The 19,521-nt window shown below is 36.8% G+C and overlaps 1 protein-coding gene across 2 annotated transcripts in view; it reads left to right on the forward strand.

Moving 5' to 3' along the window:
• LOC136873684 (uncharacterized) overlaps nt 1-19,521 on the forward strand; it is a 104,072-nt gene that overhangs the window by 71,430 nt on the left and 13,121 nt on the right. For both annotated transcript variants that reach the window (XM_067146799.2, XM_067146800.2), the window contains one exon: nt 9,547-9,669. In XM_067146799.2, the coding sequence (XP_067002900.1) occupies nt 9,547-9,669 (123 nt within the window). The remainder of the gene's footprint in view (nt 1-9,546; nt 9,670-19,521) is intronic.

The following is a 19,521-nucleotide window of genomic DNA, read 5'->3' on the forward strand; positions in this document are numbered from 1 at the left end:
AGCATACGTTAAAGTGCTAAATTTTGAAATTATATTTCTTTCCTTTTCTATTTTTTCAATTTGGTGGTTAGAAAATCTGAACCAACAACAAATAACAAATATGAGCTCATCAGCTCCCACAATAACAATGGCTTAAAGTCAAAAATCAGGTACGATGGAGAAGATCGACACAATAGTTAACAACGAATGAGCTTTGTAGCTCTAAAGGTACACTATGACAAGGGCATGTTTGCTCCACTCAGATTCTAGAAGACTGGGCTCCAAAATTGACTACAGTCCACCATGTCAGAGGCACAAATTTCTTGCCAAATTTTATACGAGATAATTTTTTAAAAACTCTGTTTACTGTCATTTCTGCCTGACAGTCTGTTACACACTCGTATATTAATAATGACACTTTAATCAGGGGCAAGGAGAGCCCATTCTAAATGGCCTTAATGTACAAAATAAAAGGTTCAAAACGATTGGCCATGAACAAAATGCTAGTAGGCAAAACACTTGCACTCCTTTTGAAAGACACTTAAAATCCTACATGAGCTTATGGCCCGAAGTTGCAGAGGCCAAGCCTATACTACAGAGAGGTGGCTAGATGCGAAATATTAAGTACCAAAATAGTTTGCAGAATTTAGAGTTTTAGAAAAACTTAAGTCACCCCCATACCAATTGAGTGGGAATTAATAGAGGGTGAACACTCTTTATTCCCTGAATTTACATATTTCTGAGCAAGGATTTCAACAGAGTCCTCAGACTTGCCGAAAATTTTGCATTTAAACAGAAACTTTAGAATTTTACATTAAGAAAAGAAGTTTCAGACCTTCCCCTCAAGTTAACTGTCTGGATCTATTACATGTTAAGAGATGCCTGCCATTACCTTGAGTTGTTCGGCCTTCCGACGACGGCAAGGCTGCCTCTGCCTCCTATTACGCTGCACACACACACTAGACCGGAGCGATGAAGATGACAATATGGCCCTAAAGCGCCCAGCTTTTATAGCAACTCGGAGGGGAAAGTTCCAGAACTCTCGAGCTAGGCAGAATGTCCGTCCACACCCCTTAATTTTAAATGGCTAGAAATATATACACAGAAATTCCTGATTGATTAATAACTTAAGGAAGAAGAAGCCATAGAAGTACTAGTAACCTTAGCACATTTCAAAAAATTACGAACACTTAAGGTTTAACACGATTGAAAATTCCCTTAAAAATTGTCCGTCATCCTGCCAGAGGGGACACATAGGCCGATAGTAGAGGCATCTAAAGATCAAATGTCCAAGTATCTTCAGATACATAGTTTAGGATTCACCGCACAAATGGCCTTCTAGAAAGTGCGCAGTTCAACTAGACGATGAAGGTGTACCCCCAGTACGTGTCCGTGATATCAATTTTACATAGTTAAATAGAGAAATCTGTAAGTATATAAACTACATTACTAAATGGAATGTGAGGACCAAAATTCAGCAGTTTTGATGGCCTTATCATTAGCAGAAATTAAATCGTTCATGCTGCAACTTTCAGGCAGGTTTCTGCAGATCAACAGATGTTGTGGATCCTGTAAGTCACCACACTCGCAACGCTCTCTTCAGTGATGTATTCCCATTTCTGCAGATTCACCTTGCATCAGGGCACTCCAGTTCTCAGCCTACTTAACGCCTTCCATATAGTATACAGCAAATGATAGCCTGCTATGGGTATCACCTTAACATTTTCCCAGTGCTCTTCAGGCAACGAATCTCGCCATAGTTGGAGTTGACGTTTTTCTATGTGATGATGTAATAGCCATCATTGACTGCAGGAAGCTCTTTCTTGATCTTAGTTTTGGAAGCTCTCGTTTGTATCTGTACAGGAGATATGTCGGATCAAATTCCCGCTTCTTCTTCTTCTTCTTCTTCTTCTCATTTTCCACAGCTGTTCTTCTCCGAATATGTGGTTGTGCTATTCCCGTGATTTGATATATTTTACAGATAGGAGTTGGTCTCAGACATCCTTTCATGCTGCGTCCAGTCTCATTCAGAGCTACATCCGTCTGTCTAACATGCAGAATTCCGCCAAAACTGGTGCCGAGTATTCTGCTGCTGAGAAGCACAATGCCAAGGCAGATGTATGGAGTACATTTGGCTCTACACCCTGGGTGGTGCCAGTTAGTTTACAAATTACTGTAGAAGTCCATTATAGCGAGAATTCATAACAGCAAAAAATTTACTCTGTATAGCGGATTGTCGTTATATCCGATTTTTTCGTAAAAGTCAGGGGAAAACCATCTTCTTCATCATCATCATCAATGTCCCACTCCAGTCGCCCAGGTGTGGTTAAACAAGTCTCCTCCACTCCTTTCTGCCCTTCCACTTTTCCTGGCCCATTACTTCCACCACATCCAATCCATCTTCTCTAATGTCCTTCCAAATCTGATCCATCCACCTTCTTCTCAGTCTTCCAACTGGTCTCTTTCCCTTAACTTCACTTTCCAATTCCCTTCTTGCTACCCGTTCCTTTCCCATTCTTTTTACATGTCCGAACCATCTCAGTCTTGCTTTATGTATGTTCTGTACTAACAGTTCTATATTTAGCTCTTCTCTGATTTTAATATTTGGAATTCTATCTCTTCTTATCTTTTTAACCGATGTTCTTAAAAATTTCATTTCTACTGCTTGGATCTTACTATCTTGTCTCGTATTAGTTACCAGCGTTTCTAGTCTGTATGTTACAATTGGTATGAAATACTGTTTATATAATGTTAATTTCGTTCTCTTGGATACTTTGTCATCCCATAAAAGATCTCTGACTTGATGATAAAATGTTGTACCTTTACTTAGTCTGTTATTAATTTCAGGGTTGATTTCATTACTTCCATTAACAATGCTACCCAGATATGTAAACTGTTGTACATGCTCTAACCGTTCTCCATCTATGTTCACTTGGTTTCTCTTTTTCACAGTGCATGACTACAGTTTTCTGTTTACTAATTACCATTCCAAACTCCTTCAGATTTTCATTCCAAATGTTCAGTCTCCTTTGTACTTCCTTTTCTCCCTTACACATTACACATTAAAATTGGTATGAAACAGCTATCAGTTTGTTCAAAACTTGGTTTTTCGCGGATGATATCCACACAGCAGCTTACTCGTTTCTTATTTTTTGAAATCCAATACTACGTGAAAGTGTATGTTTAACATCAATGTAAAAAAATGGTAGTATCACTCCAGAGGCCTCTGTGGCAAACGTTTCAGTTTTCTTCTTCAAACGTCACTTAACCTAACCGTATAAGCATCATGAAAACATTTGAAGCGCACATAGTGAAATTATAACCACCTTGCTATGAATTTACATGGGAATATTCCAAAATTTAACTAGATGCAAGAAAATATAAACTATCCTCTAAAATCAGTGATGTATTGTCATATCTTGAGGTGAATCACATTCTTACTTAATTTCAGTATATAATATTTGCTTCAGCCTTTATTTCAAATGAGTTAACTGCTATCAGCCATGTCATTTATACATTGATTACGAAAACATGGTATCCTCTTTCATTTTGAATTTCTTTTTAGAGAATGGCAGTCAACGGGTATTACAAATCGACTCCGACATCACTTTCGAATGTCAACGAGAGAGCTCGCAAGTGTACATGGCAAGAAAACAATACTGATACAGATGTTGATTTCCATAGGGAACCTGAAATATTTGTCCCGAATGAGTAAATTTATAATACCAATATAAATGGTCCGTTATTGGACATTATAAACTTTCCAGCTAAATGTCCAATAACGGACCATTTATATTGGTATTATGAAACAATACTGTTCGATCACATTTTATGGCAAATGTTTGTTTTCTTATTCAAACAGCGTCACCGAACTTAGTAGACTGTACTGTACATATCATGAAAACATATTCCGAGTGCCAGTAGAGAAATGATAACATCTCGCTAAAAATTTACATGGGAATTGCCTCTCCAAAATTTAACACGACGCAAGAAAATATAAACTAAACTTAATTTCAGTGTAGATTAAAATTAAGCGATTGTTTACTTAGCCTTTATTTCTAACGAGTTCACAACTGCTATTGACCACGTTATTTACGTATTTGTTACAAAAACATGTTCTCTTCTTTCTTTCTTTCTTTCTTTATGGAATAGCAGTCGACACGTATTACTAATCGACTCTGACATCACCTTCGAATGTCGACAAGAGAGCTCGCATGTACACTTAGCGAGAAAATTATACCAAAGGTCGCATTTGTGGCAAACGCTTCAGCTTACTTATTCTAACAGCGTCATGTAACCTAACAGCCACATATGTACCATAAAAAGATATATCAAGCACCAGTAGAAAAGTGATAACCTTCTCGCTATAAATTTATATGGGAATAGCCTTAATGAAATTTAACCAGACGCAAGAAAATACAATCTAACCTCTGAAATCAGTGATGCGCTCTGTTATATCTTGAGGTGTATCGCATTCTTACTGAATTTCAGTGTAGAGTATTAAAATGAAGCCATCCTTTACTTAGCCTTTATTTCTAACGGTTTAACAACTGCTATCGATCACGTTATTTACATATTTATTACGAAAACATGATGTCCTCTTTCATTTCTGACTTTCTGTGCGAAACGGCAGTTGACAGGTATTACTAATTGATTCTAACATCACCTTCACACGTCGACACGAGAGTCACAACAGTGGCAAACACTTCAGCTCTGTTATTCGTACAGCATCAGCTAACCTAATTTAACCACGTTTGTATCATAAAACATATATCAAGCGCCGGTAGAAAAGTGATAACCTCTCTATAAATTCACATGATAATAGCTTTTCCGAAATTTAACCTGACACGTGAAAATATAAACTAACGTCTGAAAATCATTGATGCACTCTGCCATATCTTGAGGTGTATACCATTCTACTTAACTGCAGTATTTAGCATTAAAATTAAGCAATCGTTTACTTCAGCCTTTATTTTTAACGAGTTAACAACTGCTTTTAAAGATAAAAATGTCATTGTTCCGTATTGAAAATTATCACAGTTAAATTGAAATAATAAATATGGTAGTTCAACCTATTCAATACAAGTAAATAAGAGATGTAGAGATTACATTCTTATTTAATTAAAAATGGAAATGGTACCCGTTTCGACCCCAGTCTGGGTCATCATCAGCCGATTATAACTCGAAAAACAATGCATAAGTAAGAAAGAAGTTAAAGGTCAAGTCCACACAATATCAGTTGAAGAGGCGATATAAAAATGACGGGGGTAGGCACTGTTCAATTTAGACGAAGTGGAATGTAAGTTACTTAAAAGAAGTAATGCGTAATCTTCCGAGCGTCAGCACGGCACACGCAATGTTTGGCACTGTCACACAATGTTCACGAAAAGCAGAGAAAAGTTAAATGAGCCAGACTGCATACACCATCAGGCACAAAGTCACAACACAATATAAATATGAAGATCTAAAGTCATGAAGAAGCCGAAGACGAGCAGCACAACCAAAGTAACTCGCAAGCTTCAGAAGATCGGCGCGGTGTTTACAACGTCAAGTGCTGTAGTTTCATACGCTGACGGAGATTGAAGGATAGATTATTGATCAAGTATTTGCTTAGTTCACGAAAATGTACCTATATATACACTCATACTACTCAGAAATTAAGGATAATGCTGATACATGGTGAAACAACGATGGTGGGCGGTTTGCAGTTTTAAATCACCTCAGGGTATGATCATGTGGTGCATTTGACCTGCGGTGGTCGCACGGTGACGCTGGCAGCAGTCCAAATACGCAAATGTGTGTTGATGCATGTTTTGTTGTGTTCTGATTTGAGGGTGAATTTAATGTTAGAGTCCATGTTGTTGAGGAGAAGTAGTGTAGAGGCTGCGTTGGTTGATTCTTCGTGTCATCGACATATCTGGCCCAAAAGAGGATGTTAGAGAAATTAGTATCATTATTAATTTTTGTGTTTTCTAAGAAGTCGAGGTAAATTTCAGCTAGAATGCCTGAAGCTGGTGAGCCCATAGCTAAACCATCTTGTTGATAAATGGTGTTGTCAAAGGTAAAATAATAGATATAGCCACACAAAATTATTAATAATAACAAAAACAGTTCTCCTAAAAATAATAATAATAATAATAATATTAATTTTAATAAATTAATTAATGACAACAAACTCATTTTAGATCTTAAAAAGAAAATCAATGACAATAACCTCATTATCACCAAATCTGATAAAGGCAACACCACCGTCATAATGGAAAAAACTGACTACATAGCTATAACAAAAAATTTCTTCAATGACTCTTCTTTTTCTATGGTAAAAATTACCCAACCAATAAAATCCAACGCTTACTCAAACAAACCTTAAAAAACACTTCCTTTCTCCTCACCGATCAAGAAAAAACTAAATTAATAAACATGAACCCAGGCCTACCCACTGCCAAAGCCCTCCCAAAAATTCATAAAACGAACATTCCCATCCTTCCAATAATCAATTACAGACCCAGTCCCTTATACAATACTTCTAAATTCATCCAAACATTTTTACTAAAAAGCTTTCAATTTTTATCTAACAAATCTATCAAAAACACTTCTGAATTAATCGACAAATTAAAGAACTTTGACATCCAACCAAACTTTTCTCTCCATTCTTTTGACATCGTAAACATGTACCCTAGTATTCCAATTTCCAAATTATTCCCCATAATAAACAACAACTTAAACAAATTCAGTAATCTGAGTAAACTAGAAATTCAAGACTTCATGTCAATCTTAAAATTGGTTCTCAACAATAATTATTTTACCTTTGACAACACCATTTATCAGCAAGATGGTTTAGCTATGGGCTCACCAGCTTCAGGCACTCTAGCTGAAATTTACCTCGACTTCTTAGAAAACACAAAAATTAATAATGATAGTAATTTCTCTAACATCCTCCTTTGGGCCAGATATGTCGATGACACATTAGTAATTTTAAACAAAGAATCAACCAACGCAGCCTCTACACTACTTCTCCTCAACAACATTGACTCTAACATTAAATTCACCCTCGAATCAGAACACAACAAAACTCTTAATTTTCTAGACTTAACCATTACTAGACATCCTTCTTCTTTATCTTACAAAATTTTCAGAAAACCAACCCAAACTGCAACTACAATACGACAAGATTCTTCGCACCCTCAAGCACATAAACGTGCTACTTACAACAGCCTAATTTTCCGTGCCTTTAACACCCCTATGTCTAAAAAAGATTTAAATAATGAATTAAACACCATCCGTAACATCGCTAAATTCAATGGCTATAACATCTCCTTCATAAACAGTATCATCAACAAATTCAAACACCGTCCTAAAACTACTTTATTTAAAGACAAAACCAAACCCACTGCATTTTCCACTTTCACTTTCACTCAAGAAGCTTATAAAATAACTATTCTTTAAAAACATAACATGAAAATTTCCTTTAGAACCAATAACAGAAATTTTGATATATTACACAACTCTAAATCACTAAATAAATCGAATGCTTTTTCAAAATCTGGAGTATACAGATTCAAATGTAACAACTGCAGCTCCTTGTACATCGATCAAACAGGCCACAACTTCAACGTCAGATACTCCGAACATATCAACGCCATTAAATACAATAGATTCTCCGCCATAGGACAACATATACATGACTCCAAGCACAATTTCACCAATATTGAAAAAGACATAATAATACTTAAAATCATTAACAAAGGCCCCCTCTTAAACACTACTGAAAATTGATTTATTCACCTTGACCAATACTTCAACCCCAATTTCAACTTAAAGGACATTTCTGAAAAACCCAACATCCTGTTTGACTTCCTAATTCTTCTTAAAAATTCTAAATTTCAAAACCATGCCTTACAAAGTTCCTACCCACATTTTATACCTCCAGTAACCCACCCTAAACTACCCCTCCTTCATCCCTATCTTATCCTTTCTCACCATCTCTCAACTTTAAACCCTTTTAATCTTTTCTTATCCACTAATCTTCTTTCTTTATTAATTTATCCTATTTTTCTCTTCACCCCTATTAAAAAAATAAAAACTGCATTGCCACCTTCATTTGGGCCCTCACTTTCAAATTCAATTTCATGCCTTGCGTCCGCCAACTTTGACTACTTCAATCACGACCTGAATTTTTCATATTTAAAAAAAAACTGCATTGCCACCTTCATTTTGGGCCCTCACTTTCAAATTTAATTTCATGCCTTGCGTCCGCCAACTTTGACTACTTCAATCACGACCTGAATTTTTATATTAAAGAAATAGCGCACTGTGCATACACGTTTTCATTTGTTTCCGGTATTGCGCTTTTTACCATTTTTTTCTATTTACTATTGTTTTTTCTCGTCAACTGTTCTAAAAATCTTCAAGATCATAATTACGTATTCAATTACATTGAATCGTATTATAAGTATATATATATATAGGTACATTTTCGTGAACTAAGCAAATACTTGATCAATAATCTATCCTTCAATCTCCGTCGCGTATGAAACTACAGCACTTGACGTTGTAAACATCGCGCCGATCTTCTGAAGCTTGCAAGTTACTTCGGTTGAGCTGCTCGTCTTCGGCTTCTTCATGACTTTAGATCTTCATATTTGGATTGTGTTGTGACTTTGTGCCAGAGGGTGTATGCAGTCTGGCTCATTTAACTGTTCTCTGCTTTTCGTGAACATTGTGTGACAGTGTCAAACATTGCGTGTGCCGTGCTGATGCTCGGAAGATTACGCATTACTTTTTTTAAGTAACTTACATTCCACTTTGTCTAAATTGAACAGTGCCTACCCCCCGTCATTTTTATATCGCCTCTTCAACTGATATTGTGTGGACTTGACCTTGTATTGAATAGGTTGAACTACCATATTTATTATTTCAATTTAACAACTGCTGTCGGACACTTTATTTAACGCACTTATTACGAAATCATGTTCTCCCCTTTCACTTTTCTTTACGGAACAGCAGTCAACGGGTATTACTAACAGACTCCGACATCGCCTTTGAATGCCGACGAGAGAGCTTGCTAGTGCACGCAGCGAGGAAACTATACCGAAGATGATCGATCGCATACGATATAATGGCTGGGTGCATAAATATCGGTACCGGAAAATATTGTGCACGCTTAATCGCTTGTAATAACAGATGTGTCAGTGTTGAGGCTCTCGCTGTAACCGAAGGATAATACACAGTTAGATATAGGTTTCTTTGAAGGGACAGAAAAAATCTGACATTATAACAGGGTTCTCGTTATATGCCATACTCGCTATAGCGGACTTCTACTGTTATTTCTAGCAAAATTTTGTAATAATAACAATAATAATAATATTCATTGTACCGTTTATTGATTGATGCTTTCACGGTAGTTATTACTTTTTCTATTTACTCATAACTATTTTATAATTTGTATGAGACTACTGGTGGTGATGATGAAATAATATAAAAAGTCATGATGATTTGTATTTGCTTCAATTTAAATATTGATTTTATTTCTATAGCAGTGTTGGGAAATACTGTCTTCTGCTCCAGATTCCGTTTGGCATACTTCTCTTGCTAGTCAAGAAGAGTTACAAGAAGTTATTCAGCTGTTGTCTTGCCGGCCAGGCTTCAGCCATTCCACACAACTCTACCACCCCAGTCAACACTTGCCAGGTACTGGATATATACATAAAACTACAATATTTTTTGCTGCTCTTCTGTCCATTAACTTTTTTATTTAAGTTGTTTTACTGCATGAACTTGTATGTTTTAAGTATACAGTTTAAAGATAGTGGCATAGCAAACTCCTCTCTCAAGATGGCAAATGCACTTTTGTTCTCTACTAGTCAGAAAATTACTTTCTTGGTTCTCATACCAGGCCATACATGTGTAATTGTTGTTAGCAGTCACATTAGCTGACCAGCTTCATAGTGTGGTTTGTTAAGCATTCGCTTGATATGTTCAAGTTAACATGATTAAATTCAGGCAGTGTGTTTCCATTTAACCCTTTGTAGGGCAAAACACTGGGGAACAAAATATATTACTTATTTGGTTAAATACCATGTCATTGGGGTCTACTGTTTAGGTTTTGACCAAAATCTGAGTCAGTGCATTTTTTGATTATGCGATATGGGGTGGTAAGTATTTTTACCAGAGAGCATTTAGGATTTTTTTCCCACTGTGTGTGCACTGGTAAATATATTTACCACTTTGCGTACATGACAACTTTCCACAGTGTTTTGCAAATAATAGGTGCAAAATGGAGATGGGAAGCATGAAACAAGAGGTACATATAATTATAAATGTCACACTGGCTCTGAAAATTGCACTAGAATCATGGGGTCGTGGGCAGAAAAGACTGACCTAGAACACAGGCTACATCTATGTTTTACATCTTCCATTTATTATTTTTAAACATAATTCTATATAAGAAAGCCTACACAGTTTGAATGTAAATAAATGAAGAAGTCAAAATCTTTCAGACTTGTAATTACAACAGTAATATCCAGGACTGAACTGGAAAGAAGAATTAAATATGCATTCAGGCAGGCAAGTAGGCCTACATAGGGGAGTGAGGGGAATTTTGGGATTTATCCCCCCAATAAAAGTCTGATTTGTCACCTGCTCCCCTATGGGAGTGTCAGCCACTACATGAGGCAGTTATTCTTACATGCATAATTACCCTGCAAATTTATTTTTAAAATATTATTATTATTATTATTATTATTATTATTATTATTATTATTATTATTATTATTATTATTATTATTATTATTATTATCTGTAAACACCCCTGAACTCAGAGAAACTGAATACCATACAGATGGACTAAATGTTTTTCCAAAATACACATGAAGTGTTGTTTGGATATAAATCCATTTTTCATAATCTGGGAAGCTAATGCATCTTGTGACTGATAAAACGTACATCCATAAGGTTACATTCTTGCTGTATATTTTCATATTAGTGAATATAACATGTTGGCCAAAATATTGTAGGAAAAGGCATGTGTAAAACATAACTAGAAGCTCCGAAGTCTATTTTCCGATATTCATATTACCAATTGCATTGAAAATGAGTACGTTATCAATATGCAAAACGAGCACATTATTTCGTCTTTCTTGGTACTTCATGTGTAGACCAATGATAATTTTGATAAAATATTTCTAAATTAACCACAAATTATACAATCTATGTTCACAAAATCAAAATATTCAAATATATATATTTTTACCCTATATAAATCAGGGAAATCTAGTATCTCGCTTAAAAATCTGTATTTTACGGTCAACACAATGCTTACACGAGTTAAGTTCAAGTGGCGCTCTCTGGTAAACATATTTACCACTTCTGGAAGTGGAACAATTCAACTAGCCGTGAAGCGCGAGTTTCGAATAAAGTGGTAAATATTCTTACCAGAGAGTGTTACTAGACTAGAAAGCAGACAGTTGCTGCCACTTAGGGTATTATCATCTGAACAGTTTCTATGGCAACCCAAGTGGTAAATATATTTACCAGCAACCTATAAAGGGTTAAGAGCCCCATAGTAGCAGATTTACTACCACATTAATGAATCTGTTTTCAGAGAAGATTCCCTGCACTCCAGGGCCTCTGAAGACTTACAGTGCTGTAGTTGAAAGAACGTCTTACATGTAATTAAGTGGTGACGATTGTGTTATGGGTTGGCTGGATGTGTGAGTAATTAATCATTCTCTTCAGTGGTGTGTGTTCTTACGAACAAGATTTATTCATAAGTCCAGTGATTCTCAAACTTTTTTTGCGTCACGAAACCCTGATCAATAAAAACAGTGAATGGTGAAACCACCATTACAAATTTGTGCACTCTTGAGTTCTGTTGAAAAGGATTTAAGCCTTATTTTCGCTTATCTATATTCATTACTATAATGTAATTACTTTATTATATAAATTTATATCTGTTTGTTCATTCATTCATTCATTCATTCTCAATGTTTAAAACCATTTGACTGATTTGCTCCCTTGATGATAGCTCTCCAACTTTAAAGGAAGAGAGCCCTTTGCTTTTGTTGCCCAAATGTCTGTACTCTCACTTCTTGCTACAGTAATCTATAAAAGTGAGATGTGATCTTCTTGCTGTTTCTATCCCTACAGCCTGTCTTCCATTATGTCCTCTAGGAAGCCTCCATATCACTGCGAGCGTCCAGTCCAGACAAGTTGTATTTGCACTGTTGGTTAAGAATTATTATTTCTTCACCAACTCAATTAAGTACTTGCACGTTTGTGATTCAATCTGTCCAACAGGTCTTAAGCAGGCACCTTATCCAACATCAAATCTCAAATGCCTGAATACGACCTGTCAGGGTGGAGTTAATTGTTTACATTTCACCATCATATAATCTGACTGACCAAACAAATACAGTAGAAGTCTGCTATAGCGAGTACGGCACATAACAAAAACCCCGTTATAACGAAAGTTTTTTTATCTCTCTTGAAAATGCATATATTAAGTTGCGTATTATCCTTCGGTTATAGCAAGATCCCTATTGCTGGCGCATCTGTTATTGCGAGCAATTAAGCGTGTGCATTTTTTTTCCGTTACCGATATTTATGCACCCCAATGTTTATATTGCATGCGATCGATCATCTTCAAGTGTCCTCGCTATGTCCACAAGCGAGCTCTCTTGTAGACATGTGAAGATGATGTCGGAGTTGATTAATAATACCCGCCGTCTGCTGTTCCATAAAGAAAAATTGAGATGAAAGAGGAGAACATGTTTTTGTAGTAAATCCGTAAATAACATGTCCAATATTTGTTAACTCGTTAAAAATAAAGGCTGCAGTAAAAACGACTGCTTAATTTTAATACTATATACTGAAATTAAGTAAGAATGGGATACACCTCAAGATATGGCAGAGTGCGTCATTGGTTTTAGAGGTCAGATTATATTTTCTTGCATCTGGTAACATTTCGGGAAGGCTATTCCCATGTAAATTTATAGCAAAGAGGTTATCATTTCCTCTACTGGCACTTGATACACGTTTTCTTGATGCATATACGGTTAAGTTAGGTTGAATGACCCTGTTTGAATAAGAAACCTGAAACGTTTGCCAAAGAATGCAATCTATCATCTTCGGTATAGTTTTCTCGCCACATGCAATTGCGAGTTCTTTCGTCAACATTCAAAGGTGATGTCAGAGTTGACTAGTAATACCCGTCGACTGCTGTTCCATAAAGAAAATTATAAGAGGAGAACATGTTTTCGTAATAAATAGGTAAATAACGTGGTCGATAGCAGAGTTTAACACGTTAGAAATAAAGGCTAAAGTAAATGATTGCTTAATTTTAATACTATATACTGAAATTAAGTAAGAATGTGATACACCTCAAGATATGACAGAGCGCATCACTGGTAACATTTCGGAAAGGCTATTCCCATGTAAATTTATCGCCAGAAGGTTATCATTTCTTTTACTGATGCTTGATATTTGTTTTCATGGTACATATACAGTTAAGTTAGGTTAGGTGACGCTGTTTGTATTAAAAAACAAACGTTTGCCAAATAATGCATTCGATCATCTTTGGTATAGTTTTCTCGCTGTGTGCACTTGTGAGCTTTCTCATCAACATTCAAAGGCGATGTTGAAGTCGATTAGTAATACCCGTTGACGGCTGGTCCGTAAAAAAAATAGAAGTGAAAGAGGAGAATATATTTTCATTATAAATACGTAAATAACATGGGTGATAGCAGTTTTTAATTCGTTAGAAATAAAGGCTGAAGTAAATGACTGCTTAATTTTAATGTTATATAATGAAATTAAGTAAGAATGTAATACACCTCTAGATATGGCAGAGTTTATCACTGATTACGGAGGATACTTTATATTTTCTCACATTTAGTTAAATTTTGGAAAGGCTATTCCCATGTAAATTTATAGCAAGGAGGTTATAATTTCTCTATGGGCGCATGAAGTATGTTTTCATGATACACTTCACGTATCCATATGAAAATCTTTTTCATTGGCAAGTTCAATCCTGATTCAGTCCAGTGGTATTTGAGGATGTTCGAACATGTCAGCCTTGTGTCGGTAGATTTAAGGCTACGCTAAGCAATGCCAAGCTGTGGTGTGCTATGACACGAATAAAAAGCTAAGCTAAACTATGCTAGGCAGCACTTTTCATTGTCTCGCTGTTGTAAATAATCAGTTACTCTCTCTGCACTACTGCTTGGTGGCATGATTTTTCTTTTTTTCGAAGGGGTTCGATTGGCTGAGATTGTGTAGGTGTGGGGGCGGACGGAACAGATGATGAATCAGATATATGTGATAAGAAGTGTAGGTCATCACATTCCGGACTCTCACAGTCATCTGGGTGGCCACTTCAGTTATCTCTTGAGGTCGATATGTTTCCTGCGTGTCAATGTTTGAATGTGTGCTGTGAGGAAAATTAAGCTGTTAATACACATCCAAACGTATATTAAGAAATGACACATGGAGACCTCGTTATGGAAAATAAGCATATTGAACTGTCCTAGTCCTTGTGCTTCACACGCAGTTATTCATGCTGTTCATTTTATTAGTGAAATGTTTATGTCTTAGCTCCAAAACATAAATCGAGACGTTCTTATTGTCTTATAACCTTGAATGAATTACATGCGTTTTAAATTATACACTCAACATATACAGTACATTCACTTGTAATTTTATCAATTTCTAATATTTTAAAAATATTTTAAATATTAGTTATACTGTGTTAAAATGACAGCTCACCTTCTTGTAGAAATATAAGGCAGAAGGAATTCCATTTGTTTGTGGAATTTCCACTCCTTCATTTTTTCCCTTCCTATCCACTTTTACTCCTTGTCTCGTTAGCGCCTCCCTAAAACAGCCTCTCAGTCTTTTTCATAAGGTTTTAAGTTCTTTACCTAAAACAATATATGCTACCGAGCTCGATAGCTGCGGCCAGTATCCAGTATTCGGGAGATAGTGGGTTTGAATCCCACTGTCGGCAGCCCTGAAGATGGTTTTCCGTGGTTTCTCATTTTCACACCATGCAAATGCCGGGGCTGTACCTTAATTAAGGCCATGGTCGCTTCCTTCCCAGTCCTAGCCCTTTCCTGTCCCATCGTCGCCATAAGACCCATCTGTGTCGGTGCGACGTAAAGCCAATAGCAAAAAAATATATATATATGCTATTATTTTACCTTTCACCTTCTTAATAACTGTTGATATATTTAAGAATATGGCCTACAGTTGCAGAATAGCACTTCAACTGTATCTGCTAAATTGTAAATGATGTGCGGAAAGCCATGTAAAAAATGTATTCTTCTCAAACAATTAGAACTGTCAAAATTGTGATTATACAGCTAATTTATAAATGGTAGCCTACTTACAAACAATTTGAAGTACTGAACTTATTTCCTGCCAACAGTTTTTTTTCTTATCAAGTCTCTGTAGCAATTTGATGACGTATCATAAAGGCAGGGATATCTTTTCACCTCCTCAATTAGTCGTTCTTCTTTTGGCCCGTTATCCATTGTATTAAAATATCGAAGTACTACCAGAAGAGACTCAGACGACACGACTAAACACACTCGATAGCCCGCCAGACCAACTGCTCAGAAATGAAAAGTCCATGCGCCAGGCCAGCTACAGCCAAGAAAATCGCCTGCCTAGGAGCGATCTGTCTAGCTTAGCTTAGCTTAGCTTAGTATAGCGGCCTGTGTGTGTGTGTCATCGTACTTAAATGCATTGGGAGCAATATTTTTCACAACACCGCGTAGCTTAGCTTAGCTTAGCTTAGCTTAGCTTAGCTTAGCTTAGCTTTCTGTGTGTGGTGGCCTTTACTGGCATGTAAAGGAACTCCTGTGAGATTAAATTCCAGCACCTCAAGAGTCTCCAAAAACCGTAAAAGTAGTTATTATCATCTTTTTGAGGCTACTAGGACTACCTGCTTATCAGGCGAGTTGGCCATGCGGTTAGGGGCGCACAGCTGTAAGCTCGCATGTGAGAGATAGTAAGTTCAATCCCCACTGTCGGCAACCTTGAAGATGGTTTTTCATGGTTTCCCATTTTCACACCAGGCAAATGCTGGGGCTGTACCTTAATTAAGGCCACGGCCACTTCCTTCCCATTCCTAGGCCTTTCCTGTCCCATCGTCGCCATAAGACCTATCTGTGTCGGTGCGACGTAAAGCAAAAAAAAAAAAAGTACTCCCTGCTAGTTACTTGATCGAATGCAAATTTTATTGTGTGTACAACTCGGCTTGCTACTTTTAGACCCATACTTGTTCCTTCCAAGAGCTCATTTAGGATTGCATGAGTAATAATATTGAAAAATTCTAGTGACAGTATGCATCCTTGATCATAGGTAATAAATTTCATATTATTCCGTATTGAAGAGCAATATAATATAAAACAAAAGCTAAAGTTTCCGCCTATTCAATATTATGCATCCTTAGCGGACGTTATTGTAGATTCTTTCAGAGTCTGAGTAGCTATCACCAGTTCTGGCTACTTCTGCTTGCCTCTTGTCTAGATCTGCCACCAGTTTGATTTCTTTCCTGGGGCAGCCAATCTTCTCCAATAATGGAAACAATTTGTCCCTGGCTACTCGGTCAAATGCTTTCTCATAAACAATAAAACGCCTGTTAGGGTGTGGTTCAGGTCAATTAGCCATTCTGCTAAGATCTGAAAACAACTGGCTGCGTCTCTTGTGGACTCCTCTTTTTGAAACCCAAACTGGAAATTGTCCAAATAATAGTCATGATTTGTTTAGTTAAAATTTCAGAATCTCTAACAGAGATTAAATTTATATGTTTAATTCAATTATTTCCCAATTTATGGGTTGCCGTTGCAAAACAGCATACCATACAAAGAAGTCTTAATTAAAGTGCATGATTATGGTTACAGACAAAACATTTAGTCTAGTTTAGATTGTCTACTGATGTGAAGTGTGAAAATAATTTCTAAAAATCTAAAGTAAGCCCTTCAGCCAAAAGACTAGCATCCTCAACAACTTATTTACTTACACCAAAGCAGGCACAAAAATCACAAAGGAATTTGAGAACTGTTTTCTTGCTGCCACCAGAAGCTCCAAGCCTGTGATGTTCATATGTTTGAAATAATTATTGTTGGGCTTGTAAATCATCCTTTTTCTTGCCCACTAACAGTAGCTGATCTGTGTTGGTATCAATTGCAAGGATATCAACTCTGATCACTTTCGTTTTTTGCAACACAGTGGACTTCCTTGTGGACATCATTGTTTTTGATGGCCAGGGCTGACACTAGTTTTCTCTTGGTCAGATGATGCCTAGTAATCCTCAGATCATCTCCATACTGGAAGGAGCCAAGAACATGTGTATTTCAATCTTGTTGCAGTATCTGCACTGGGTACCATCCTGACTTCTGTGGAGACCCCTCACAGGGGCTACATTATCCTGCAGTTTAAGAGTGTACGGCCATTTCAAACTATGCCCTGAGTTCATAGCTAGTCCTGCTTTTATTGTTCTGCTTGCAGCAGGCTTCGGACGTCCTTAGCACTATTAATCCCTTAAGGTCTGGACTGATTACAGGTGCCCTGCTCAAAGAGAGAAATCTTGCTGTGAGTTGCACCGTCTCGGACTGCATTTATGTATTCATTGTTCAGTTGATAAAACTGATAAAACTGATTCGATAAAATCAGGCTTTAAAATATTTTTAAAAAATAGTAATATAACAATAGTTCAATTTTTCCCTTAAATGTCATTCTTAGTTCCTTCAGCATGCCCTAAACCTTAGTAGAAAACGTTGCCATATACTGGCTGTAGTCTGCCCTTTCTAATGATTGTTAATTATCTCAGTATATGAGATTGGTATATTCAGCATGACACTGAGAGGAGTAGTGAACCTCGGCAATCACTAGGAACGGTTAACCTTCTCGGATTTTTCAATTTTCACTATAACATACACAGGGTGAGTCTCTCCTCTTATGCAAAACTCAGGGAAGTAACTGGGGTGATAATGAGGAGGATAGTAAGCCAATAAATTTGGTCCAGTACATTACTACTGTTAGTTAATTAAAGTTGGAGGAGAACATGCATCATGTTGCATTGTTTCTCACCCCATCTTGCATATACCCTGTTTGCAATAGTATTTATATCTTTTATTATTAAGGTCCACCTTTTCAATACAAATTGTACAATGTTTCACATTACTTTTATGTTCAGGGACTAGTTTCGACCTAACTGAAGGTCATTAGCCTTAAAGCAAATCACACAAATATATTGAAGAAAATAAACAATAGAATTGAAGTTAAGACTGGCTATATAAAATAAAATTCTGTAACCAGTCTTAACATAAAATAAAAGAGATATATGGCGATGATATGAGCCTCCCTACAGTACAGTGCAATAGCTCACTTGTATGAAGCCTCGCTAGGGTTACCAGATCTCTCTTATTTCATCTCTATTTTCTTGATCCTCTTCTGTATTTTCTTCTGTATTTTAGTTTTCATTGCCTTTCATGAATAGGAATATTTTCAAGAGATTGGACTACATATTGTGAGTTTCTTTTTCATATGTTGCAGTATGTGTTGGGAATCACAAAGTTAGAACCTTTGTAGACATACAGGTGTGATGGTTAAATGAAAATGTCCAGAATGCTGTAAAGCTCAAGAAGTGGCTCCATTCCAGGATGGATGAATATCAAAACTGGTACCATTGACTTAAATCTGCAGCAAAACAACCTTTACAAGCAATTAGACAGACCTGTGGATTCAAATCGCATGTACAGGTTAGTTAATCTCGTCATCATTCTACACAAGACATAGCTTATGTTTTGCGCGTTACGGATGAACAAGGACAGTTGCTCCAACTACCTACGGAAGCATTTATTTTGATGCAATCTGTTACAAAGAATACCCACATCCGTTCATCCTGTAGAGCTGCCGTGGAGGTTGTCATCCATGCCATGAAAAATGACAAGGCAACTGAACTCAATGTTGCTATGGTAAAATGTGGAAGAAAGTGGGACAACACAGAGCTGAATTGCTTGCAACATTTTTCAGTAAATTCTTAGAGGAAAAGCCCATCCACCTGGCAGACCAGTATCACAGCACCTGTCTGAAGAGGGAAAAGTGATGTCAATGATAACTCAAACTACTGTCCTATCTGTTTTCTGTGTCATGTGATGAAGATCCTTGAGCGTGTAATTAACGCGTGTCTGCACTGCATCGTCACCATCTCACCAAAGCAGTGTGGCTTCATGAGGAGACGTGGAACTATAATGTAATCTATGCTGCCTGTCTGCAGGTAGAGAAGCATTTGGAGAAGAGATTGACAGTCTTTTCTAGATCTTGAAAAGGTATTTGACTGGATACCACATGAACTCACTTGGTTTTCTGTAACCAACTCCACAAGCTGTGTCCACTGGGCTGCTGTTGTTACTGAGCCATTCAGAAATCGAGTGGCATCCATCAAGGATCCACCTACTGTCAGATTCACAGGTTTGAATACTTGAGTTTAAACTTCTATTAAAAAATTAATGGGTGCACCAATCTCAAACTTGACTT

This window comes from Anabrus simplex, chromosome 5 (assembly GCF_040414725.1).
Source record: "Anabrus simplex isolate iqAnaSimp1 chromosome 5, ASM4041472v1, whole genome shotgun sequence".
NCBI lineage: Eukaryota > Metazoa > Arthropoda > Insecta > Orthoptera > Tettigoniidae > Anabrus > Anabrus simplex.